Source organism: Pogona vitticeps, chromosome 13 (assembly GCF_051106095.1).
Source record: "Pogona vitticeps strain Pit_001003342236 chromosome 13, PviZW2.1, whole genome shotgun sequence".
NCBI lineage: Eukaryota > Metazoa > Chordata > Lepidosauria > Squamata > Agamidae > Pogona > Pogona vitticeps.
Genome location: NC_135795.1, coordinates 4,183,134 through 4,210,663, shown reverse-complemented (window position 1 = coordinate 4,210,663; position 27,530 = coordinate 4,183,134). Strand labels below are relative to the sequence as shown.

The following is a 27,530-nucleotide window of genomic DNA, read 5'->3' as shown; positions in this document are numbered from 1 at the left end:
TTCCACAGGCTCCAGAGTTTATGCAGCACGTGTTTTGGAAAAAAAAAGGACTCCTGGCATTATCCTGGCACTTTCTCTCTGGGATGAAAGGCCTTTGAAAAAAAGCCTTCCCCTCCGGAGTATGATGGCAGGCTCGCTACGTGGGCTAAATCGCATCGCAAGGTAAGCGCTGGTCCCTCCTCTTAGGGTCTCCCTTTCTCTGGGACAAGAATCCCAGCCATGCTGGCAGCCGAGGCTCCAGTTCCAGTGGGGTTGCAAGTCCATTACAGACTTGAAAGCCACTGTCCAAGGTCCTGAATGAGTTTTGAGTTCAGTCCTAGGACCCTCGAGAGCTCCTGTACATCTTACAGGAAGTCCAGAGTGGATTCCCTGACACTGCTTTGCTCTCAGAGATACCTGAAAAGACGCTTTTCCCAGCCTTTGCTTAGATGTCCAGGTGGGGAGTACCTGTCTCTCTGTGTTGTGTTTGGGTTGTGGAGGAATGCGAGCATGTGTGCACATGAGTGTATCAGTGTATGTGTTCTCTGTTCCATGTGACAGTGGATGGGTCCAATTATTTATGTGTGTGTGTCCTACCTAGCTCATTCTTTAAAAAAATAATGCTAACCTTGTCATGTCCTGATCCTTGTGGGTTTGACAAAACCATCCCTTTATGAAGACAAAATGGGAAGTGTGTTTGGGGGCGACTGGACTAGGGTCACTACAAGAAACCCGGACAGTGTGATGGATGTGCACCTCTTCCAAAATGCTCAAGGATCCCAAGTTGTTGGCAAGCCTGTGGTTTTGTGCATATCGGGGAACACCCCTGTTTTGTCACCCCTTACACACTAGGGACAGTGTATGCAACCCTCCGGTATCCATCGCAAACATAATTGTCACACAAAGGATGAGGAATCTCTGAAACCTACCTCTCTGGGCAGCCTGGAGTGCATGGGGTTGCTTTTGTTCTGCATTAATCTTTTCGTCTTAGCCTCCGGAATTGGATTGCCCGGGTCTGCAGGTAGGACATTTACTCATTGCCTTTAATCTCTCAATTTCATATCTGAATTTTATTTGGATTTCTGAAAGGGGATGGAGCAGACCATTGTGTACACTCAGACAAATATGTATATTACGTGTATATTTCAGAAATAGCGGTAAGACCCAGCTGTCCCAAATGTCTTGTGCGTTTCGATGTCCGAAAGCTGCTTTTCTGCTTCTGCCCTCTCCTTTCCAAACAGGGTCTTTGTCCTGTTTGCATGCTAAATAAAACCCCCCAAAAATCTTCTTTTCCTTGATCTGCTCTTGGAGAAAGGGATGTGTTGAGTTTCCTTTTTTTTTTTTTTTTAGCTGGCTGTGTGAGAGGAAGGGATGGCTCCGTCAGCAGTCTTTGTGACTCTGAAATAGGGAGAGCAAGGCGAGGGCACCAGTTTGCCACATATCGTGGGCCTTCCACAGTTCACCAAATCTGAAACACACTCATGTGCCACTCAATGTGGCTATCTCTCTTCCTTGGCATGTTGGAAAGGTCTCCCTTGCCTGAGTGGAAAAGAAGGTGCCCCCAGGGTCGTGAGCTCTTCCGTGTCTCCTCTCTGGACAGCTTTTCTGTATCTCCTCCTCCACCTTCTTTTTAAATATCCATTTGCCTCTTGTTATGTCTGGAGTCAGAGCTAAAACCCCCGGGAGGCCTTGGGAACAACCCTGCCCTTGACAGATCTGCCACTTAGGATTAACCAAAGAATCGTAACATCTGTTCATTGCACGCCCGTGCTAGAAAGACAGCCAGAGGGAAGCAGCCGGGCCAGTGGAGAGAGGCACCCTCCGCCACCCTTGTCAGCACTCGTCGGGAGAAGGACGGGCATCGCTCATTCTGTTTTTTTCCCCCCAAATGCAGCTCACGCAGTGGCACACTTCAGCCAAGAAGGGAGACCGTTTTGCTTGGGATTAGAGGCGTCCGTTCCCGGTTGAATGTGCCTGTGATTATACCCTCGGTGTCTCTGCCTGGCGTGCCAAGGAGAAGGACGCTATTGTCGCTGATCTTTTGTGGCGGCGGTGGCGACACATGGCTTGGCAACCGACGGGCCGGGTTTTGTTCCGGACCGTCTTGTTCCATTCCCGGGAGCCGTGAAAGGGGGCCAGAGATCTTCAGGCTGGGAGAGAATGTCCTATCTCAAGCCGACAAGCAGGGAGCTCGAACGCTTTGACGGGCTTTCTCTCATTTATTGGTAAGAGTGGACGGCTCCGGGTCCCAAATGAGAAGGTGGCTGGAGATCCGGGGGGTAGGGGGCTTTTGACTTGATGGCCGGAGAGGCACTAGAATAGTGGGTGGGAGATCTTTTTTTAAAAAGCACATCCAGGAGGAAAACCAGGGTATTTATTAGTGGGTGTTCTTTAGAAAAGTTCATTCAAAAAGATTTCCTGCCACAGTAGAAGTTCCAAATGTTTCCTTTATGCAAATGTTTAGAAAAAGCTTCTTAAGAACAGAATAAGGACAAAAGCCGTAGGATGGGGAGGGACCGATTTTGGACAATCCGAGCCTGTTCCAGGCGGTCTTTCTGGGGATTGTAAGGCAGAACCATTTATGGGGGTGTGACACCGAGTCCCGGTTAATGAGAAACGCACTATAGCTTGGCCATGTCAGTGTTGTGGTTGTCGGCGCTCAGAATGCCCCAGGCGTTTTAGCCCCATGAAAGTTGTAATCCAGAAAATTAACCCTGTCCAGACCGGCAATAGATGGAGTGAGTAGAGATGATTGTCCCTTAAGGGGTGGAGGGTCAGTGTGTGGCAGGTTGGTTGTGAAAACTGCAAAAAAAGGAAAAACAAGGCGAGTGTAAAAGCTGCATGCAAGAAAACCTTTGTCCTTAGATAATAATATTAATAAATAATAATCTTGAGACCTGCAGAGCTGGAAGGGACCGTCTGCATCACGGTGTCCAGCTCCTGTCAAGGAGAGCCAGTGGGGGAATCAAACTCCCCATGCCTAACCGGCTGAGCTAACCAGAAGTTTTAGGAAGCAGTTGCACGGGTGTTAAAATTTAGAAAAGTTGCTCTGGGGATGACAAATCTCAGAATTCCATCCATAACCTAAATGAGCAACATCTCCAAGCATTTCTAATCAGAATTTTGGATTTGCACGCCAGTCCGTAATTCTTTGCAGATGCAGTGCTATGAACTGCAGGGATGTCCAGCTGTGTGCAAGAATTCTGCATGCTCCCTGATCGAAGGGATGCAGGCAAGACCTAGGGAGAGGAAGCCAGTTTGGAAGGGCGCTTAAGAGTGTTGATCACTTCCCTAAGGGAGAGCCTTGAAAGGTCTGTGGCGGACAAGAAACAACCCAAAGATCTGTTCAGAATGAGAGGCGGCTTTGGGTTGATGGGCTGAAAGATGCTGGTGTCATCACATGAGAAGTGCAGTCCCTGCATGGGTGGCACACACATGCTGGTAGCGTGTGGTTTGAGAATACCTCTGCGGAGAGCAGGTCTGACCTCCATGCCCAGAAATAGTCAGGCAAGGCAGGGGTGCACACATACAGGATGGCCCTCTCCCTTGTTTTTGCATGCACTGTGTGTGTGCACGCTCTATAGCAAATGTGCTCTTTGTGCCAGTGCACACAGGTGTGTAGGGAAGTGGAAGCAGCTTCCTTCGTGAACCCAGTGGACCTGGTTTGTGTGAATGCAATCAAGGATCTCTGCTGGTTCCTTCTGGCGGGTAGGTGGAAGCAGTCCTCTCATCGCAAGGTGCTTTTGTTGACTCAGGGTGAAGCTTTGATGTATGTATGCAGTTGACGTTTGCGTAGCGATACAGATTTTCCTGGCATGTAGCTATTATGTACATTATACCTTTGCATTTATGAAAAGATCTTTATATTCTGTTTGTACTGCTGTGGTCTGAGTACAAAGCATTAACAATTGGTGTGGCATATTTTGATGGTCTCCAAGTGATATTTGCACAAGTGCGTGCCTTACCTTCCATGCACACGGACTGAAGAATGCGCACAAATGTTGCTTCTTTTGCGTGTCGCCGCGGTGGGGTGTGACCGGGTGGCTGCAAAGGCACACCGTGGATTGCACCAGAAGGAGCGATCTCCCTTAAAGCAAGCTGTCTTCCTTCCAGGGAGTCGCCTCTGGCTGAACCTTGAAAGTAGAAGCCCTATAGATGGACCAAAAAAGGGCCAGCTTGGGCGTGGATCCAGGTCAGGCTGCTGCGCATTTCTCTGCCCGTCATGTGATCACCAGGAAATAGATCCCAATGGACCACTCCCCAAATGGTCCAGAATGTGGCTTATTTCCTTGTGTGATCCCATCTTCAGATCATCAACGGGAGGGAAATTTTGCTGAGGACTTCAGAAACAAGCATAATCTGTGCCTGCGGGAGGGGAAGGTCTAGAAAAAGACGGTGAAGTGCGAGCAGTTAACATATTGTTGTCGAGTTTTTCCAGTTGGATTTTAGCAGCAGGCCTGCCATGAAGAGTTTGTAGTGTCGTTGATGGGGGCAGGATAGTTCCCCACGAGGATCTCATCTTCCGTGATACTTAGACAGCTCTTTCCAACTTCTGAAACGGAGACTCTTCCCAAGTAGAAACGGCGTAACGGTTACTCCCAGGGCTCAGGAAATTCAGTCTGGAAGGTGACAACTGATTGTGGAAATCAAGGAGGGTTAGCCCTCCCAAAAAATTGTAACTTTTCCAAGTTCTGGTTGCTCTAGAGCAAGGGATTCAGATGGAGAGCTCAGAAGCTATCCCATGGACCTCTGCAGAAACTTGACCCAAAGCAACCAATTCATATTTATGTTTTATATGAGAGGGATTTTGAAACGAACTAGTGATCAGCCCCGAATCAGCCCCTGGAAAGAGGAAATAAAGACTTTTTCTCTTTTGTCCTTGGCTAAATGTTTGGGGACTGGAAACCTTTGGTGATCAGCTCCAAATCATCTAGGGATCTACCAATATCTTCTCCTGCCTGTGTCTATTAAACGTCTATTAAAATCGGTTACCAACTCTGCAGGAGCATGATACTGTCCCCAGAACTGCTCATATTTCCGTTACTTCCATGTTTGGTAAATGGGCCCCGTTTTCTGCCATGCCCTCTATTTTTAAATTCGTTGCTGATCGAGACAAGGTGAGGTTTGGTTTTTGTTTTCCTTCAGCTTGCTCTGATGGATCTCGCCCTCCTCTGATGATTTCCGTGGCTTTCGGGCAAAACGGTAAATGGCAAGATGGCCTCTCGTGTGCGGCCAAAAAAAGAAGAAGAAACACATCCCCCAAAACTGGGGGTACAGATCGAAAGGAAATTGGCTTGAACGGAGTCATGTCTATCGGCGTGCCCAATAAGGAACCGCAATATCGTTTAAATGGAAAAATCATAGCTTGTATCAATGGGGAAGGTGGCGACCCAGTGACCGGAGTATCTGGTGGCTCTATCTCTGTGCCAATTTTTAGAAAGGAGCATTTGGAGGGGGGCATTGTGTGATGTCAAAACAATACAGTAGTGCCTCGCTTGACGAGGATAATTCGTTCCGTTGAAATCGCTGTTAAGCGAAATCCTCGTCAAGCGAAACGAAAAAGCCCATTGAAATGCCGTGAAACCGGTTCAATGTGTTAAATACCTCAGCGTCCAGCAAAAATCCTCCATAGGGGCAGCCATTTTCAGTGCCTGTAAAGCGAGGAATCTGTCCTAAAACACAGCGGGGAGCCATTTTGCACAGCGGGCGGCCATTTTAGAGCGGCCGATCATCTGTTTAAAAATCGTCATCTAGCGAAAAATCGGTTCCCGAAGCAGGTAACTGATCATCGTCAAGCGAAATTTCCCTATCTAAACATCGTTTTGCGATCGCAAAAACTTCATCATCAAGCAGTTTTGTCATTTAACGAGGTAATCGTTAAGCAAGGCACCACTGTAGCAGGTGACTTCTTTTGCAAATCTGATTTTGAAGGGGTTCTTGGGTAGGAATACACATGGGGGGTTGGAAACCCCCAAAAGATTAGCCTATCTTAGCTTAAACATCCCACAACCAGCAACTAAACCCAAGAAGAGTGATTCTAACTTTTTAAAGAGGGGGGGAGGAGGAATTACACAGAACTTGCTAAACCACCGAAGGATCGGGAAAGTTGTCCTAGCGCCCTTGGAAAGCCAGATTCAGCCCCGGGAAGGCCAGGTTTGGTCCAATGGCTCCCCAAACCTCTGTCCTTCAAACAGAGGGCCTTCCGTGGCGACACAGACCCCCAACGGGTGATTAAGAATGCCCGCTGCCCAGGCCGGGCACTGCTCTAGTGGCAGGCAGGAGATGGAAAACTACTGGCCCCTCCGCCAGGGAAAGCGAAGCATACATGGCAAATCTTGCATGGACAGTTGCTCTGTTCGTGCTCCCGGATGGGTACGATTAGTTCTGCCAGTGACGCCATCCGGAGAGACGTCTGCCCGGAAACCGAAAGGCAGCCTCTCTCCTGCTGGAGCAGCCCCCTGCGTGTGAAAAAAAAAATGCCCAGCTGTGCTGCCCGATGTTCAGCTGTCCTTACACTTTTATTAGGATTTTGTCCAGCAAGCCAGCTTTGGGGAAGCAGCAAGCAGATGGCGAGCGAGATAATGCCCGTCCCCATCACTTTGATAAATATGGCCCAAGTCAGTGACTGATTAAAAGATTAATTTGTTAGAGAATTTGGGGATAAGGAGGAGGGAGAGGAGGAGGAGGATCTTGGCCAGAGCGGGCCCAAATTGTTCTGCTGCCTGAGGCCGAGCAGCTACTGGCGCCAGCTCTCCGGCGATCTGGGCCAAGGGGGTGGAACAGCCAGAGCCCGCCAAATCAGTCTGGCTCGGAAAATCACTCCAGCGCCTCTGCCCCATCCCGGGCAGTCCAAATCTGGGAATTGCTCTCGGCTGCCCACGCTTCGTGTTCAAAATCTGTGGCCGACGTTGGCTGCCCCACTTTGCCTAATAAGCGGGACGGCTCCAGGCTTGGCCCGGTGAGTTTTCCAGTCACCGCAGCCCGGCGGAAATAAACAGGATTGGCTAGAAGGCATTTGTCTGCCCCTCTCCCGCTAATAAAAGCACCTAATTTCTAAAAGGAGAGGCCAGCCCGCCCAGTGTGTGTGTGTGTGTGTGTGTGTGTGTGTGTGTGTGTGTGTGTGTGTGTGTGTGTGTGTGTGTGTGTGTGTGTGTGTGTGTGTGTGTGTGTGTGTGTGTGTGTGTGTGTGTGTGTGTGTGTGTGTGTGTGTGTGTGTATATTTTCACGGAACCTGGTTGCAGAGTCAGGGAGGATGATGATTAAAAAATACCAGGCACAGTCAATCAGAATTAGAAAAGCAGCATATATGCTGTTCCTAATATTGCCATTTTTAAAAGCTCTGATGGTATTATCCGCAACTGCTTATTAATACTGTGTGAAATTTTTTGATATTTTCCCCAAAGCCCAATGGCAGTGCAGAGCACTGAAGTGTGTTTTTTCCAGAGGCGAGATGTTTCAAATGCCAGGTCTCTGTATTTTCTTAGTTTTTCTAATTCTTTATTGCAATGTCAATGATCCAGACATTTCTTCATTCTATTACCACTATGTCTGGTGTGTTATGTTCAAGGTGCCTAGCCATTTGGATCCAGAAATCCCACAAGATCTTGACTCCCTCATTTTCTGACACCTTCTCTAGCTGATATTCCCACGGGGTTTTTGAAGGCTGGCAAGTTATATTTTTTGCATAATGGCCAATGCACTAACTTTGCCACACGTGACACCATTTCATCTTTTTCTTGACAGAGTTGACATTTGCTGTTAGCCCTTATTCCTCCCAGGGTTGGGTCAAAGTCATGTTGGTCGCTTCGGTGACCTTGTCCAACCATCTCCTCCTCTGTCGTCCCCTTCTCCTCTTGCCTTCACACTTTCCCAACATCAGGGTCTTTTCCAGGGAGTCTTCTCTTCTCATGAGATGGCCAAAGTATTGGAGCCTCAGCTTCAGGATCTGTCCTTCCAGTGAGCACTCAGGGATGATTTCCTTCAAAATGGATATGATTTTTTTTCTATTTCCAGTCCAGGGGTCTCTCAAATACTCTCTCTGGAGGCAAGAAATGTTGAAACTGAGGTTGTTCTACTTTGGGTGCTCCCTGAGAACGCAAGATTGGCTGGAAAAAAAGAGAATAACGTCCAGAAAGGGGAAAGGCAGCAGGAAAAGAGGAAGGCCAAATAAGATCAACTTCTGAAATGAAGCCACAAAGCTGAGCTTGCAAGAGCTGATCAGGGCTGTTGGAAACAGGACCGTTCAGAGATTGCTGAAAGGAATAGGATCACCGTATGTCAGAAGGCAATTGGACGGCACATAAAAGCAGCGACAAAGATAGTGTTTTGTTTTTTTTAATGACGTTCTCTCCCAGCCATCTTGAAACCCAAATGCTCTGGCCTTTTCTGCCCTGCTGGGATTCAGACTTCACTCTTTCGGCTGCTTTGCAGAAGGACCCTGCCTGAGGAGGGAGTGGGTGGGGAACGTGGGAGAAAGGGTTGAGATTAGAAGATAAATGGTGAGCAGAGAATCCAACCCCCGACCCCCTGCCTGCCTCGCTCACCCCTTCAGCGCATCAATAAAATCAGCTTTGCAAAATGATCATGCAATGGCACAGTTTGTTTTGCCAGCTTCCAGCAGGAGGGAGGATCAAGGCAAGGAGATTTTAAGTGCCTGTCAAAATTGGAGGCTTCTCTTTGGTTCCCAAAGGCTCGGGTGAGGAGAGCCGAGAGGGGGCGTGTTTCTTTTAGGGGCCACGCACCTCCCAGATCTCCACACAGACCCATAACAAAGGCAGGAGGACCAGGGCTTGCTTTGACCAAGGGCGCCAAAATTTGGAGGATGCAAACATTTCCTGGTGGCAGGGTACAAACTTGGCCAGTCAGAGGGGAAAAGCAAAACTAGGTGGGCTTGGCATGGGAGAATATGGCTGTCATTTGAGTTCCTCTCGAGTCCTCCATGTTTCCTGGCTATATTCCAGCTTCATGGGGCCCGAGCTTGACCGATCAGGCAAAAGAGCCACAACTGCCTACGTTGCCAGTTGTGGCTCTGATCCAACAGCCAACATGTCCCTTGGCTTAACTGGGCTTTATTTATTTATACTGGTCACTTGTTCTACCATGCAGTGACCCAGACCTATGGTTTCAGCAAACTGGGGAGGAAGGACACCTGTACACACAATGTGCGCACAAGGGACACCTGTATACACAAGGTATACACAAGGTACTCCTTGACTATTGATCAGCCTCCAGCTGCAACCCTGTCCCTTCCCTTTTGTATTTCACATTTTTGCCTGGAGGAGTATAGGCTGTCTTTTGGGAGAAGTAGGAATTGAGCACGTCTGCCTTTTCTTTATCACCTGTTGCCATTTCCCCAGCCCGCTGAGTAGCTGAGCCATTGTTTCCTTTCCATCTTTTGCTACGCATGTACTTGAAGAACGCTTTTTTGTTGCTTTTAGCATCTCTTGCTAACCTCAGCTCATTCTCAGCTTTTGCCTTCATGAACGCCACCCTTGCAAATTTTTTTTGCTACTTGTCTGTCCTCGTCCTTTTTAACCTGGCCTTCCTGCCACCTCCTATATGTGTCTTTTTTTGTTTCTTTTCAGGGCCTCTCTGGGCTTTTTGTGAAGCCACACTGGCCCTTTTTTTTTGCTATCTTCCGTCATTTTTCTCTCGTTGGAATTTTTTACAGTTGTGCCTGTAGAATTTCCGTCATTCGTTTTCCATGTTAGCATTTCCTGCCATGGAACTTACCTATCATTGTCCTGAGTTTATTAAAATTGGCTTCCCTAAAGTCCGGTGTATACATGTAGATACACGCCCCTTTTGCTTGTTTCATAATCAAGAACTCAAGGAGAATATGGTCAATTTCCCCCAGAGTTCCTGTTGCTCCCACTCCTTCCACCAAGTCATCTCAACTGGTTAGGATTAAGTCCAGTATAGCTCTTCTCTCTCCTGGTCCACTAACCGAGCCCTTTCCCTCTGTCTGTATCTACCGACTGTCTGCTGCCCAGCTTAGGATGTGGTTACATGGTGGGGGGGGAAGGTAATTGAATTGGATTTAGCATGCTTGAAATCGGTTTCCAAATCTTTGTCTGTGTAAATTGTGTCTGTGGGGTTTTCCACTCACTGGTGTGCGTTTCCAACTTCTCTACTCTCAGTGTAGGGCCGTGTCTGTGTCTCCCTCCTTCTCAAGTGTTGATCTAGTCAAAATTTTCGGTCATTTCCAGTCCTTTTGACAGTTAATCCTCCTTCTCCAGGTGTTCTGCATGTGTGTGTGTATGCATGCATGTGTTTGTGTGCACATATTTGTCTATTTCACAAGCCTAGTCAGTATCTCTGGTCAGTTTTAGCCAGCTATTGCTCCCTCCTCTCCTTGTGTGTGTGTCTGTGTTGGGCTGCAAGGAAACCTCTTCAGAATGGATAGGTTTGTTCTCCTTGCAGTCCAGGGGACTCTCAAGGGTCTCCTCCAGCACCACAATTCAAAAGCATCAATTCTTCAGCGGTCAGCCCTCTTTATGGTCCAGCTCTCACTTCCATACATCGCTTCTGGAAAAATCATAGCTTTGACTATTCGGACTTTTGTTGGCAAGGTGAGGTCTCTGATTTTTAAGATGCTGTCTAGGTTTGTCATCGCTTTCCTCCCAAGAAGCAGGCGTCTTTTAATTTCATGGCTGCTGTCACCATCTGCAGTGATCATGGAGCCCAAGAAGGTAAAATCTGTCACTGCCTTCATATCTTCCCCTTCTATTTGCCAGGAGGTGATGGGTCCGTTCTTAGTTTTTGGGATGTTCGTGATGATACATATGTGGTATCCAGTCAATTCTGCTTGACGGTCATTCCTTTTCTGAGATTTCTGGGTCCTGAGTACTCAGAGACGGTTTTCCTTGCTCTCCTTGTGAGGGCGCACTAGGATGGTGCATCTTGGCCCAGGCTAAATTTTGGATGGCTACTCCTGGAATTTTGCACTCGCCCTGCTGTTGAGGGCATTCTGTGAGTTGTGGCTTAAATTTTTCTTCTTTCCTGGGCTTTGCTTGAGCTTAGTCTTTCAAGACACAAGGTGGGGGTCTTCCTGGGCCCCCTCCTAATTTCACCCTTCTGCTAGATCCCGGACTGTCCCAAACCTTTTGTGCCAGCGAGCCATTCATGGCGCCTTTCCTTAATTTTACCCGCGAAATGCAGCCTGCGTTCTACAAGGACAGCTCTCCAACCAGCTGGGCGACGCTCCCTTCTGTGATGGGCTGCAGCCTTTCTCCTCCGTTGCTATGGCTACAGCCATTTTGCATCATCCAGCTCTCTAATCATCCTACTCTGGTACACAGTGGACTGTTGATCAGCTTAGGTAGCAGAGTCAGCAGACAAAGAGATGAAGGAAGTCATGACGTGGCTGTTTGGCAGCTGGGGACTTAACCCTCTGCGGGAGAGGAAGGCGGCCGGGCCGGCCGGCAGGTCTAGTATTGGATGTGACACAAACATCCATTATTCCAGATCTCAGGGGAAAATCGTGACACCCTCCAGCAGGACCGAGGGGCAGGAATAGGAAGCACCCCCCACATCTTTCTGATTATATGTACTTATTTCACTTGAATGCCATTGTTGATGGAAAATTCAGTGGCTCTATCCTTGATTCATTTTTGTGATATGCTGCTAAATTCACCTGTGGAGTAGGTAGATGTCATGGGGTGTGTTTTCCTTTTTATATAGTGTTTTAAATTGTGCAGAAATCATTGAAAGAAAATTAAGGGAGGGATCATGAAGAATTTTAAAAGCCCCAAAGAGCCATAAACTCTGTAACGTTGCAATAGAGAGGAAGTCTAAAACACAAACATCAGTGAAAGATAATTTATTTTATTAGATTTATACCCTGCCTATCTAGACCAAAGGCCTACTCTATAATTGCATGTCCTGAGAAATAAACTTGCCCTCTCTATCTGTGTGTTCAAACATAATGAGAGTTGTATTTATTTATTTATTTATTTATTTATTTATTTATTTATTTATTTATTTATTTATTTATTTATTTATTTATTTATTTATTTATTTATTTAATGTTCTTTGGTTCATTGAAAAATAGGAAGTAGGGTTCTTCGTGAGGACGTATTATTCCTTTAGCCAGTATAGGGGCAAGGAGAATCCATTTTTGTGGACCGTGGGTAAGTGTGTATGCCAAATGATGCAAATATGAAACCTGAATATGGTTATGATCAATGCTGCATGGCTATATCACAGGATCTTCCCCCCCACCTCCAGATGGTTTGGACTTCATCTCTCCTGGAAGTCCCAGCTGATGGTGGGGCAAAAGTATAGCCCTCTGGGAATTGGCCCAAAGGATGATGATGATGATTTGTTCTTTTTTAGTGTATGCCGGCTGGTCCACCCAAGCATTGTGGCTAAACAACAACAACAATAGCATAATTTTTTTTTTTTTGAAAGGACCATAACTTTATCAAAACCTGGAGATGGCATTAGTTCCTATTGTAGCAGCTCATTTAATTAACACAAAATCATTAAATCAAGCCAACCACCCAACCCAACCCAACCCAACCCAACCCAAAGCAATGCAACGCAACGCAACGCAACCCAACCCAACCCAACCCAACCCAACCCAACCCAACCCAACCCTTCATTCATTCATTCATTCATTCATTCATTCATTCATTCATTCATTCATTCATTCATTTTTTTACCCCATCTTTCTCCTTTAAAAGGACCCAAGGTGGCTTACAGAGGTTGGAGAGCATCGCGATTCTTCTGGCTTTGGAAACAGCATTTCTAAACGCTGGGTGTTGTAGTGTTGGAAACGGTGCTGAAATGTCTGGTCTCCTCCTGTTTCTCCACTTTCTGTGCCATCATGTTTACTCTGACTTAGAATGAGGATGGCCGGGATTTCCTAGGCTCCAAATACTCAGAAGTGGTTCCCTCCTTGTCAGCGTCAAGGCTACACAAGCCGACTCTTCCCCTACAAAGCACAGTGAAGAATTGTATTACTGACCCTTGGCTCCACAGCCACCTCCTCCAACCCACAAAGCTATCCAGAGGTGTATAAAAGGTTTTCAAGGAGGGGATGGATAGACAGCTGGGTTTTTTGCTTCACTCTCTTGGAGAACCAGAACTTGATTCATTCACTGAGGAGAGTCAATGTGTGGGAGAGTCAATGCAAATGGAAGGAAGCCCTTTGTCACTCAGTGCACAAAGGCGCATAAACAACATGCATGTAGTGAGAGCCTTTGACTTAGACAGCTTTAAAGGGGGATTAGCCTAATTCATGGAGGATGAAGCTATCAGTGGCTTCGAGAGACGAGCGTTAAATTCCACCTCCAGGATCAAAGGCAGGATGTGTCAGAAGGAAAGTCCCTGGTGAAGGCAAGCAGGAGAGAAATGTGGCCCCCACGCTCTGCTTCTGAGCATCCCAGGGACACTGGGTTGGCCAAGCAACATGCTGGACTTGGTTAGGGCTACCAGATCTCAAGGCACTTGATGACAGAAACGGCTAAATTTCCCCTGGTCTCCAGGCAGCTCAATAAATACTGTACAAGGGCTGGAGAAGGAATTTAGATTGTTCAGAAGGAAACCCCCCCCCCCAATATCCGCTGGGGATTGGCTCCAAGAGCCCCTGTGGATTTTGAAAAACGTGGATAATAGTGAATGCTCTATGTAGCACAGCAAAATGAGAAAAAAACAGAAAAAAAATATTTCTACGTGCATTACCAGAACTGGCCACCAGAGACCATGCTATGTATTCTTTAGTGACAAGTATTCATAGCATGGTATCTGCGTCCCTCTAGTGGCTGGTTTTGGTAATACATATAAAACAGGGTGGGTTTTTTTTCCTGGAATTTTTTCCTTTTAATATTTTTAATATTTTCGGACCCTGGCTAAGTGAATCAGTGGATGGTGATCCCGTGGATAAGGGGGTCCTACTGTATTGTGCTTTATGGGTTTAATGACTGGATGCCTATCTCCTCACCAAACTGGCATAAGGGATTATTGACCCAGTGCGAAGGTACCTGCATATGAGTTGAGTGCTTTTAAAAAAGGGGTAAATCCAGATTGTTGTGCACAACATACATATATTATTTTGCAATTGCCACTCAAAGAGAAATTAGAAATCAGACGGAATTGGAAGAGCGGCTATGAAGGGCCTAGGAATGATACTTAAAGAATAAGGGTGTGTCACTGGGGACAAACGCCAAAACCAGCCATTCTACAGAATTCTTGACTGTTTATGTGCAGATGTAAAAACTGGACTCTGAAGAAGGCTGGTGGGTGGGGTAATGATTCATTCAAAATCTGGTGTTGGAGGAAAGCTTAATAGATACCTTGGACTGCTAGAAAGACAAGTAGGTTCTAGATCAAATCAAGCCTCAACTCTTCCTAGAAGCAAAAATAACTAAAAATTGAGGCTACCATATTCTGGGTACACAGTAAGAAAGCAGAATTCACTGCTAAAGACAATAATGCTTGGAAAAGGTGAAGGCAGCAGGAAGAAAGGAACATTGAACATGCAATGGATTCATTCAATAAGGGAAACCATAGCCTAAGGACTGCAAAAGCCAAACAGGGCTGTTGACAGCAGAACTTTTTGGAGGTCATGAGTTCTTCCTAAAGAGTCAGAAGCGACGTGACACAGTGGTCCCCAACCTTGGGCCTCCAGAAGTTCTTGGACTTCATCTCCCAGAAATCCTGGCCAGCAGAGGTGGTGGTGAAGGCTTCTGGGAATTGTAGTCCAAGAACATCTGGAGGCCCAAGGTTGGGGACCACTGACGTGACATATACAGTCATGTCCCACTTAACTATTACCCTGCATTACAACAAATCCGCTTCACGACGATGTTTTTGCGATTGCAATTGCGATCGCAAAACGATGGTCTAAATGGTGTTTTTTTTTTTGCTTTGCGAAGATCGGTTCCCTACTTCAGGAACTGATTCTTTGCATTACGACGATCAAAACAGCTGATTGTCGGGTTTTCAAAATGGCCACCGGGTGCTCAAAATGGCTCCCCGCTGTGCTTAGGGACAGATTCCTCGCTATGCAGGCACCGAAAATGGCCACCGTATGGAGGATCTTCGCTGGACGGTGAGTTTTCAGCCCATTGGAATGCATTGAACTGTTTTCAATGCGTTTCAATTGGCTTTTAAATTTTGCTTTACGATGTTTTCACTTAACAGCGTTTTTCCTGAAATGGATTATCATTGTTAAGCAAGGCACCACTGTATCAACCTCACCATTTTTGGAACGATTTTAAAGAGCAGATATCCAGATATGCACAAATAGAGTCATCGACTTGGGATTGGAGCAGGTCTCAATGTCTTCTCCTCTTTGGAGAATAAAGTTCCATGCCTAGGGAAGCTCCTGCAAAATTCGGACTAAAACTCAGAGAGGACTGAATGCTCACCTCCGATCCCCCAGCCTACCATTGGTAGGAACAAGTAGGTAGGTAGGATAGCCAAGGGCAGCCAGCAAGAGTGACATTAAACAAGGGTTTTGAAACCAAATTTGGTGATGCATTGCTACAGCAAAGACCTGGTTTTGGAGGCCTCTTGTGAGATGAGAATAAAGGCATTCAGCCTTTAGACTCTGTCTAGAGGGGCGGGGTAGAAACCGAATAATAAATAAAAATAAAATAAATTTGTATATTGTCCTTATGCTGCCTGCTAGGAGAGAGGGGGGCATATGTTGTGAAGACACATCAGAGTAATTACTCCCTCGCGGTAATTACACGTGAGCAGTGGTGGTTAGGGTGGAAAACGGCAGGAAGGTTAGTGGATTTATTTAAGCCTAATTGAATTGTTTAACCCCCCGGGCGTTTTGTGGGGAAGCCCTTTGCAAGCCTGCGTGCATGTCCCTTGCGTAAGCTTTAAGCTTAAGCAAGGGATGGTTTCCCTCTGACCAGCATCTACTGTTGATGTTTGCAGTGGAATTAACATGCTCCGGGGATGGTCAGATGACCCCCCCCTTTTCCCATTGTCCCACTGGTTTACTGGATCTCGCCTCGGCAGAACAGCTTCTGGCTGGACTAAAATCGGGAATCCTCCAGAGCCCAAGATGCCAACCGTCTCGATCCTGTATAAAGGTGCCATCATCGTTAGCAGGTAGCCGTCTGAGAATGCAAGACTCAGTGTGTGTGTGTGTGGGTTCCTCCCAGATCATGGCTGGGTTGGAAGAGTTGGATTGTGACCCATAGGCATGAGATGCCCCCTGCGTTTCGCCTTCCTCTTTCTAGATCTCTAATGGCAGACATCCTCTTCAATCATGGCTGGGGGGTACCTTTTGAAGAGGAAAGGGTGCTGTTGCTTTTTGCTTTGACTGGAAATGCAACTGCCTAGGTCGAGTTGAAAGCAACACCTTGGGTCAATAATGCCCGAACCTCTTGCCATGAAAAACCCTACTAGCACTTTGATCTCCTAGCCAAGATCAATTTTGGCAAGCTGGCTTCTTGCTCACTCAAACCGAGTGTTTCCCTACCTGGGGGGGTCACGACCCCCAAGAGGGTCACAAAGTATTTTCTTGGGTAGAGGGGTCGCAGGTCACCTTAGATGTGTTGTAGACCTTGTTCAATAAATTCTTCCTTGACCTTTCAGAGCAGGATATTAAAGTTAGGGTGCATGGGTATATACAGTGGTGCGTCACTTAACGATGATAATCCGTTCCAGGAAAATCGCCATTAAGCGAAAATATCATAAAGTGGAAAAAAAAGCCCATTGAAATGCATTGAAACCCGTTCAATGCATTCCAATGGGACAAAAACTCACCGTCCAGCGAAGATCCTCCATACAGTGGCCATTTGCGCTGCCTGTATAGCGAGGGATCCGTCCCTAAACAAAGCGGGGAGCCATTTTAATTACCCGGCAGCCATTTTGAAACCGCTGATCAGCTGTTCTAAAAATGTTGTTTTGTGAAGAATCAGTTCCCGAAGCAGGGAACTGATCGTCGCAAAGTGAAATTCCCCCATTTAGACCATCATTTTGCGATCGCAATTGTGATCGCAAAAAGATCGTCGTTAAGCAGATTCATCGTAATGTGGGGCAATCATAAAGTGAGGCACCACTATATAAGAAATGGATTCTTTGGGAGAGAAAGGTTTTCTGCGATGGGATGACGTCACCCCATTAAAAATGCCTTTTTATGCAAACGTGGTGGGGTGGGTGGGTTCACAGGTTAGCTGGCTATTACAAAAGGGAGTTGTGACTCCAAAAAAGGTTGGGAACTACTGCTTTAAATGTTCAAGCACTGATTTTAGAAGAATGGGAACATATATTCCTCATTGTTGGGTGGAATGGGTATCTTAATGACGCCTGACTTGGCTTGCTCGGCCAAAAAAATCTGGGTTGGTGTAGCAGAAATTGTATAATTTCTGATTGTTTGGTGAATCCCTGTGAGGAAATAAGGTGGCGGTAATGTTCTGGAAGGGGACCACACTTAGGATGTGTAATTTTTATTGTAAATAAATGCTTCCATGTTGGTATTATGTGTCGTTGACTTGCCTCTGACTTATGGCAACCCTACAAGTGAGTGACGTCCAAAATATCCCATCTTCACCAGCTCTGCTCAAATCAAGGTCGTGGCTTCTTTTATAAGATCAATCCTTCACATATTTGGTCTTCCTCTTTTCCTCTTTAAAGTAAGGTAAAGGTAAAGGTTCCCCTTGACATTTAGTCCAGTCGTGTCCGACTCTAGGGCACGGTGCTCATCCCCATTTCCAAACCGTAGAGCCAGCGTTTTGTCTGAAGACAGTTTCTGTGGTCACGTGGCCAGCGCGACTAGACACGGAACGTTGTTACCTTCCCACCGAGGTGGTACCTATTTATCTACTTGCATTTTTTACATGCTTTCGAACGGCTAGGTTGGCAGGAGCTGGGACAAGCGATGGGGGCTCACTCCCTTGCGTGGATTTGATCTTACGACAGCTGGTCTTCTGACCCTGCAGCCCAGAGGCTTCTGCGGTTTAACCCGCAGCACCACCACATCCCGTCTTTAGAGTAAATCAATATTATTTCTCTTTTGTGAAAGAAAATTTGGGTTTGAATCTGAGCGAACATGTTTTCCCTAAAACCGCCAGATTAGTTTTTGGTGGAAACATATCAGAACGAGAGATCCTCAGTTTAGTCTCCTAGTCAATAAGGTACGTTGGGTTGCCAGGCTTTGGAATTCCATTTGGCATCTCGAGGAACTGCTGTGCTTCTTTCCCACAGTTTGTTGTAGGAGAAAGTGACACATCAATATAATGATGGATGGATGGATGGATGGATGGATGGATGGATGGATGGATGGATGGATGGATGGATGGATGGATGGATGGATGGATGGATGGATGGATGGATGGATGGATGGATGGATGGATATCAACATCTGCAGCGTATCAGCCTATGATTCATGGAAACTGGGCCTTGAAAAAGTTACTTTTCTTGGACTATGATAGATTGATTAGATTTATATGCCACTTTTCTTCCAGAAGTGAATTGCATCTTGCTGTTCTTGGGCTCTTGGAGGTGTAGTTTTAAAAAGGTTACTTATTGAACCGCCAACATGTTTAGAAGCATATCCATACTACTGAAAGAACATCATCAGTATGGATCAGAGTTGTACATAGGGCTCATCCTATCATTAGGCAGAGTGAGGTAGCCACTTCTGCCAGCAAATTCTGAGCATCTCAAAATGGCAGCCAATGACTATTTATCTAGTGGCTGATACCCCTGTTATTTTTCTCCCCATGGATGGGAAGAGGTGCTACTGGCGTTTTCTACCTAATGTGCAAAATAATATGGTTGGCTTTGCACAGTATGAGTCATGACCTGGGGACAAATGTTTTTCTGCTCTTCCTCCTGCAAAGTCACAAGCCCTCTCTGCCTGCAGGCAATCAACACCCAGAAGCAACTCCAGAAAGATAGTACTCAAGATCAGATTGTGCGTCTCCAGATGTTGGAGACCTTCAGATCCCACAGCTGCGAGCCAGCATGGCCCAACTTCAGAGATTCTGGCAGCTACAGTCTAGCAGCCTCAGAAGATCCAAGACGCTCCAAGGTCCCCATTACAGAGAGACTCTGATTTGGACCCTTCCCCTTGAATGTGTCATTTCATCCTCTTGTCTCATTTCAGGACACTCATGGGACCATACGGGATGGACCGCACCGTGCATTGCGTTGACTTCTACGACTGCACCAACGGACTGGGTGAGTCTACTGCTCTTTGTTCTGTGTGTCCGAAAATGGGACCGATGGGTTTTCAGCTCCTAAGGATGCTTTGCCTGGTCGTTCTTGACTCAATCCACCCAAGGAGGTGGGATTTCAGTTCGTGGGTTGCGGCCCTCAAGCAACCCTCTGCCTCAAACTCCTGGCAAACCCAGTCCCCCAGCAAATATTCAAAATTGCAGAGATCAAATATGCCGTTGTCCCAAAATCAACATGTTGCAGGCCTTGCACGCAAGGTCAGTAGCCCAGCGTGGTTTTGCCTGTCATGACCCAGAGGCCATTCCATACCAACACATTGAAACATGTCAGACTTTGTAAAGGCAATAAATATCATTTCATGGTGAATGGAGACCTATCACTTCAATGCACGGGTTTACTTTAAGAGGGGACCCTCCACCATCTGCAGACCTCATATAAGTCTTTTCACTGCTACAAGTGGGAGCTAGGATGGAATACTGCGATGTGGAATTCCTTTCTGTTCAGGATTTCGAATCTACCACTTCCAGAATACCCCTTCCCCCCAAATTAGCCATGTACGTGGGGTTTTCTCGGAGTTGTATTCTTTAAAAAATGGGATTTCTCCAAAGTCTGCCCTGGATCTAAAGGTATCATTTCTGCTCAGTGTCTACCAGGCTTCAGGCTGAACATCCAAGCATCCTGATGATCTGCACGGATCATTTAATTAGAAATTAGTCACCGAAAGTGGTGCTGGTTAAACCGTGTTCCTCTGGAAAGCTGAGATCCAATTATCCTGGTCTTCATCTCCTTAGATCAAAGCTGAGCTCATTTTTACCTGTTGCTCTTCTCTACTTCCGGCACAAAAAAATAGGCTAAAAGAGGCACCAGGAAGGGGTGGGTGGGTGTTGAAGCGAAGTGTAATTAAAGATCGTTGTCTTAGCCAAAGACTTGAGATTTGATCCGGAGCGTGCAAAGGCTGTGACTTGTAAACTGGGGTAATCTGATGTGTGAAATCACCAGGAGATCTCTCCCCACCCTCCTCTGTGTGCAGTCATGTCATCCACAAAAATCAGCCAAACCAGGGAATGAATACAGCATATCGGGTTTACAAAAACTAAAGAAAGGGATCAAACAGATATCAAATTGAAAACGATACGCAAACACAACACCCATAAGCTACAAATTGGGTGAATGAGATGCTTCCCCAGTCATCAAATTTCGCTGTGTTGCCTTCATAAATCATTTACTTAAATGTTTCAATGTATTTCCCCGTCTCTGCAAATCCTGGTTTATCTCTGAAAATGGCAGATAGAAAATCGGATCAGGTTATTAAAACCGGTGATTATTCACAGCGCTCGCCTCGGATTCATTCATGGTTTTGGATGCGGAACACAAAACGTCTGAACGTTTTGCATTTGATCGTCGTCGTAGTTTTTCACCAACTCTTATCACCGGGTTGAAGCATTTGTTTGTCGCCGGCTCCGGTTTCAATGGGGTGAGGGTTCTTTATGTTCTGATGGACTTTCCTGGCAATACAGCCTGGCAGGGGGAGAAAAAGAAGAAGCTCTGATTAGCACGAGGCAAAACCAGGGTTTTAATATCTGACAATCTCCCGCAACGATATCACACTGGAAGCACAATAGAAAATTAAAATGACAGACTCCATAACCTGGTGGTTCTCAGGGTTAAAGTGCACCCTGCACCCTTTAAATTTAAGGCATGACATTTAAGAATGCTTTCTTTCTTTTTTCACTTTCAAGTAAAACTTGGGTATCCCTGATGTGGGTGGAGCGATTGTAGAGAGGTCAGACCGGCTGGAATTTCCCTTCCACAGTTATTCGCATGTAGAACAGTTTCTTGGATAAATACATATTTACCTCCCTCAAGATGAAAAAAAGACTCTCAATTGACACGAGTGGAGGTTTTTTTTCCCACCCTTCTTTTTTTCCGTTATTAATATGAAGCCATCACTTTATGCAGAAGGAGGAGGAAAGGGCTATAGAACCTGTTTCTGCCCAAACTCTGACTGCAAAATGGGCCACATTCTTTAAATGTAATAGATATAAAAATGTATTTATTTGTATACATTTGCATCACCATCAGCTTAGACCTGCTGGGCACCCTATCCAGTCAAGGAGTACTGGGTAAAAGTAAAGTGTTCTTTTAAGGTCAGACTTGTTTCTTAGGGAGGCTTGGGCACTGCAATTTTTATTTATTGTTCTTGAATAGGCGATTAAGTCCTATTAATTTTATCAAAGTCCTGTGAAGACTTAGTTGGTGGATACTGAGCAATACAAGTACTTGCATATTTGGCTTCTTCTTGAAGGTGTGGCTCCAGGATCTGTCCAGATGAATGGTGGCAGGCATTTTTCAAAATTCCCAACTACAGCAGTGTGAAAAATGTTGGAATCCCACCCAATCATTTTTATCGTTCTCAAAATATGGATTTTTTTAAAAAACAAAGACATGTAAAGTTCATGGAGAACAGCCAATTAGGTTTAGCACCACCAGATTTTATAATAGTCTTGCCACGAGAGGGCACTATATGACCATCCTTTGCCATCTCTTATCCTCACGGCTGTCTGGAGAGCTCGGTGGGGTGGAGCGCCAGGAGCCAGGAATTATTCCGTTTCTCTCTGGTTTGCCCGGTGGTCCCAAAAGGAGGATCTGGTAAATGATATCTGAGCGCTATATACCTAGAAAACCTGGGCAAGCATTCGTATCGGTTGGAATCGACTTAATGATGCGCCATTATTATGGCTATGGATGATCATACCTGGTTGGGTGTGCGCTTGGGTGGGCCGGTGTGCAGATGCTTGTGTGGGCTGAAATGTAGTAAAAGTGAGAAGTGAGTGTTTGCCACATTCTCTAATCACAGTGCCTAGAATGGCTTGGAGGGCTATTTTAAATAAGAAGTGCTATGCAGTGGGGCTTTGTATTTCTGCAGATTATGCATCTGTGACTTTATTCTGAGATTATCAATAAACTCAGTAGACTTTCCCAGTACTGAGGATTGGTGGATTTAAGAACATAAGGGCCCCTCTATTCCAGCTTCCTGTATCTCCCAGGGGCCCCTTCAGATGCCTCTGGGAGCACACGAGACAACAAGAGACCTGTCTCCTGATACCCCTCATCCCCTGCATCTGGCATTTGGAGGTACCTTCCTCCTAAGCCTGGAGATTATAGATCCCCATCATGGCTTGTCACCTCTAATGAACTTTTCCTCCAGGAATCTGTCCCATGCCCTTTGAAAGGTGTCTAAGGCCAGATGCTGTCACCACATTGTGGCCAGGAGTTCCACAGTTTAACAACACACTGGGTCAAGAAATATTTTCTTTGGTCTGTTCTCGCTCTCCCAACACTCAATTTGAGTAGATGTCCCCTGGTTCTGGTATTGCGTGAGAGGGAAAAGAGCTTCCCTCTATCCACTTTCTCCATTCCCTGCATCATACATCTCAATCAGGTCCCCCCCCCAGGTGCCTTTTCTCTAGACTAAAGAGCTCCAAACGCTGTAGCCGTTCCTCAGGGTCTTACAAAGCTAGCGCTGTGGTTTCTTTTATTTAGTCTATCCATCTTATTTTGATCTTCCTCTTTCCCTATGGCCTTCAACTTTTTCCAAGCATTGTTGTGCTTTCCAGGGCGTCCTGCCTTTTCATGGTATGTCCAAAGCATGACAGCCTCGGTTTAATCATTTTAGCTGCTAGTGAAAGTTCAGGGTGAAAGAATAAGAGAACATTGCTCTAATTTTTTTTTTTGAAAAAAAGGCCAGCTTCTTAAGGGGTCCCCATTTCTCATTAGAAATACTGTATACAAGAATTTAGCCTTGCTCTAATATCAGAAGGGTTCAAGTCACCGGAACCTCTGGGCAAGCATCCAACATGTGCTTTGTGCATAGAATAGACCAGTGACTCCCAACGTTGGGTAACCCAGATGTTCTTGGACTGCAACTCCCAGAAATCCTGTCCAGTGCAGCTGGTGGTGAAGGTTTCTGGGAGTTGTAGTCCAAGAACACTTGGGTTACCCAAAGCAGAGAACCACTGGAACAGAACGTACAAGCTGATCAAGAAGCAGCATTTGAATCATGCTAAAGGGCCAGCCAACCTCTTGACCTAGAGCGCTGAGCTTTGACTTGTGAGCATCCACCTTCTGCTATGTGTTTCTTTTTGAAACCATCTATTTGTTTTTAGGGCTGTATTTTTTTTTCTTGGCTCTCTCTCTCTCCTTATCCAGACAGGCTTAGAAACCAACTTCCAGAACTTAATGGCTTAAAAGGCTGGAGAATATCGTCAGGTTGCAAATCATGACGACAAGAGACAAGAATGAAAGATACATCAATAAGCTGGAACGTTCAGCTAGGACGTTGTTGTACAGGGACGCTTCATCATTGATATGCCTGCTATTTGTTGCTGCGTCTCTTGCTTTTGCAAGAGTGAGCGAATTGGGTGCAGCAAGACCCAAATCAAAAGCAAACCAAGGGTTTATCTGCACTGTGGACATCTTCAAGCTTCATGGCTGGTCCAGGTTGAGCTAGAGTGGCTTTTTTGTAATGGAATCCTTTTTCTTTTCTTTTCTTTTTCTTGGCAGGTATTAAAGTGATCGGTGGTATTAAAGAGCTAACCGGAGAAGAATATGGAGTTTACGTCAAGAGAATCTTACCGGGAGGTGTGGCTTACGCTGATGGTAATTGTTTATTGCTTACGTTTCGGGCCCCACAGCTTGTGAGGATGACGTCTGGAGGGTCTCCAGATCCTTCTCCTAAGTTGAGACAGTTCAGGAATATTTGCTCGTCATTGCTCCGTATGATGTGCTGGTTAGAACTAGGACTGAGGAAATCTCTCGTGTTTGACTTCCTCAGGTTTTTCTTGAGGAAGCCTCATGGCACAGTGGTTAAACTACAACACTGCAGTGAAGACTCTGCTCATGATCTGAATTCATTCATGGGCTCAGGTAGCTGGCTCAAGATTGACTCCGCCTTCTATCCTTCTGAAGTTGGTCAATTGAGGACCCAGCTCATGGGGGCGGGACAGTGTGTGTCTGTACTCTGCATAATTTACAATAATTAAATTGTAAACCACCCAGAGAGTTCCTTAAGTGCTATGGAATGGCAGATAACCGACACACTTTGTTTTGTTTCCAGTTCACCAAAATCATGCTGTCATGATCGACACAAATTCTTTTTCCTTGCACAAATTTTGCATGAATTATTCCATGCATTTTTTCCTTTGCTTCCCCCCCCAACACCAGACTTCTTTTACACATTCACCCCTTGACTACAAGTGCGTTGTCGTGCATTTTAAAATTGTGCTCAGATTCCCATGCCCGTTTTCCAAATCTACACCAGTGAGAATGTTGGAGGTGGAAAAGCAGGAGTCTTCCTAAACTATACTATTAGTGTATTGATGCCACTTTAATCATCCTGGCTACATCTTGCAAGATCCTGGGATTTATAGTTTGGAAGAGAGCTTGGAATTCACTGTGTTTCTCTGAACTACAGCAGAGAATTCAAAGGACCTGACCAAACTACATTTCCCAGGATTCCATAGGAGGGAGGCAGGAGAGTTTCACATGAGATCAAATAGCAATAAGTGTATTGTCTAGGGACATTCCGAGTTCACACATCCTGCTTAATGTCTTATCCCAGTCTGGAATGCTTAGGAATGTATTGGCCAAAGCTAAATTACAGATGATCAGTACCATGGACAGTTCACTGGTCACAATTCAGACTGGGAAGCTGAGAAGCAGTGAGTTTCAAAATTTGTTCTAGCAATTGTTGGGTCAGTCTGCACGAATTTCTGTCAACTTCCTTCTCTCCCCCCCCCCCCAAAAATGAACAATCTTGACACAAAGGTACAATTATTTTTTTTCAAAGGAACGTTTTCATTTATTTATTGGCTTTCAGGTTGCGGAGCCCAGTTTGAAAGGGCTGGGGGGGTTGACCCATGACATGGTGTGCCTCTTGGAGCCAAGCTACCTGGGGGGCTAATGGCGATGCCTTTATAAGATGAATGAAAAATATTTTTTAAAAAAGAAAATGCTAGCTTTCAACCTATAGAGGACTTTGTCAGGCTGGGCACTTCTGCATGGCGGATGAAAGTAGGGTTTTCACAGGAACGCAGTCCGCTGCAAGGACAGAGAAGAGCAGGCAGTTTCACGCCGATGTTGGCACACTGTTATGCCCTGCAACTGGAGCTGGGCATGAACCTGAAAAACAGTGAGGGTTCCTTACAGTTCATTGTTTGCCACGACCCACCACGAACCAAATGGAAAACAGAAGTGGTTTATAGAGGTTTTGGGTTCATGCCCAGTCGGGTAGGGCTCTCTGTTGCTGTTGTGCCACCTCCTGATCAGCTGGGTCGTGGGCGCATGCGCAGAGGCAGCAGGCTCAGCTCCTGGGGGGGTGGGGGAAGCTGGGCAGCTGTCTTGGACGATGGTGGTGGCGTTGAAGGCAGCAGTGGCAGCAGGACCAGGTAGAGAGGGGATGGAGCAGTGATTGGTCAGGCATCCCTTTAACTGAAGGGGAGGGGGGAAATTCAGCGTTTCATTTTGCTTTGGCAAAGCAGGATACCCAAACTGGGTCATGAACTGAACCCCAAAGTAGCCTGATTCATTGGTTTTCCTGGTCTGTGATTCGATTTGTGCCCCTCTCTGCCTACGACATTTACCGCGGAATCCTAGATGAAGAACTTCCAGAGCCCAGACACTCTTGCTGTTATCCATGACTGGGTAAAAACGATGTGATGTATTTAATAATTAGACTGCATGGCTTGCGACATAAACGAAGGAGAAACTGCCAGATTCCACACCGTGTCTCCTGAACCCTTGCTGATACTATCCAAATTCACGATAATCTATAATATTTGCATTTTGGTTAACATGCCAAGCTTAGGTCAATATCCTTGTCTTGATCAATGGATATACTTTTCTCGTTGGTTGGTTTAGGTCGCTTACAACCTGGGGACCAGATCTTAGAGGTGAACGGAGACAGCCTGCTGGGTGTGACCAGTGAAAGGTACAGTATCTAGATATAATTTGTTTCAACTTTGTGTTATTTCTCGGATTTGCCGAACGCATACTTTCCACAAAGCCTGTTTGCCGGTGAGCTTCTTCCCGGTAAAATTGAATGGCTCCCTTTATGGCCAAATGGGTCAGGTCCTTGTTTTGGGGTGATGTCTCCCAATGAAGAAGTCCTCACAGAAAGATTTGGAAGCTCAGCTGAGGTCAAAAATAACAAGCTGCGAGTGGGATTTCCACACACAAGTGGGTCCCGTCATCAAGAGGCGTGGATGTGCCCAACATCTGGAGGTGAAGTATAGAGAGATAGGCTTGATAGTGGAATAACCGAAACATGATATCTTTAGATGAGAGGCAGTGGTGTAGTGGATCCATGGTCCACAGGGTCAAAGCCTTGGGACTTTTGAAGCAGCAGGACTATAACATTCAGGTTGTGCAGTCGACGCAATTGTGATGTGCGTTGGTGCCAAGTCAATTTGTGGCAATTAACTCCTGCAAGTTACCCTAAACTCATGCCAAGGCCAACAGGATTCTGATGGCCGTATTTGTTTGATTTTATTTCAACATTGCTCACTCTCTCAACTCAAAATCTCTGAGAGCCGTTCTCTGGGTGCAAATCTAATCCATCGATCAATTCGCAAGCATTAGGCTTCACAGATTTTTCTGTCTTCTGATTCCTCCCAGAGCCGTGGACATCCTCAGAACAGCCTCTGCTACCAACCACATGCGCCTTCTTATCGCACGAGATGACGATGCCCGGTAAGGATTTCCTGTATTCCTGTTAGGTCATGGGAACTTAAGAGTGCCATCAGCTGTGTTTTTCCTCTGAAGCAAGTCCCATTGGATTCAGTTGGAGGAAGCCCCCTTCAGATCAGTTTCCCAGAACAGCATGCACTGGGAATAGATCTGGTGTGTGTGTGTGTGTGTGTGTGTGTGTGCCTTCACACTTTCCCAACATCAGGATCTTTTCCAGGGAATCTTCTCATCTCAAGAGATGGCCAAAGTCTTAGAGCCTCAGCTTCAGGATCTGTCCTTCCGGCGAGCACTCAGGGTTGATTTCCTTCAAAATGGATAGGTTTGTTCTCCTTGCAGTCCAGGGGACTCTCAAGAGCCTCCTCCAGCACCACAATTCAAAAGCATCCATTCTTCGGCGGTCAGCCCTCTTTATGGTCCAGCTCTCACTTCCATACATCGCTTCTGGAAAAACCATAGCTTTGACTATGCGGACCTTTGTCGGCAAGGTGATGTCTCTGCTTTTTAAGATGCTGTTGAGGTTTGTCATCGCTTTCCTTCCAAGAAGCAGGCGTCTTTTAATTTTGTGGCTGCTGTCCTCATCTGCAGTGATCATGAAGCCCAAGAAGGCAAAATCTGTCACTGCCTCCATATCTTCTGTTTCCCAGCAGGTGATGGGACCA

General features: G+C 46.1%; 1 protein-coding gene across 1 annotated transcript in view; it reads left to right on the top strand.

Moving 5' to 3' along the window:
* Positions 1–1,542: 1,542 nt before the first annotated feature.
* Positions 1,543–27,530, top strand: part of LOC110087124 (syntaxin-binding protein 4) — a 54,301-nt gene continuing 28,313 nt past the window's right edge. Inside the window, exons 1-5 of the mRNA XM_072982708.2 lie at positions 1,543–2,204; positions 19,055–19,128; positions 23,689–23,784; positions 26,044–26,113; positions 26,800–26,874. Of these exons, the coding sequence (XP_072838809.2) occupies positions 2,140–2,204; positions 19,055–19,128; positions 23,689–23,784; positions 26,044–26,113; positions 26,800–26,874 (380 nt within the window). The 5' untranslated portion in view covers positions 1,543–2,139. The remainder of the gene's footprint in view (positions 2,205–19,054; positions 19,129–23,688; positions 23,785–26,043; positions 26,114–26,799; positions 26,875–27,530) is intronic.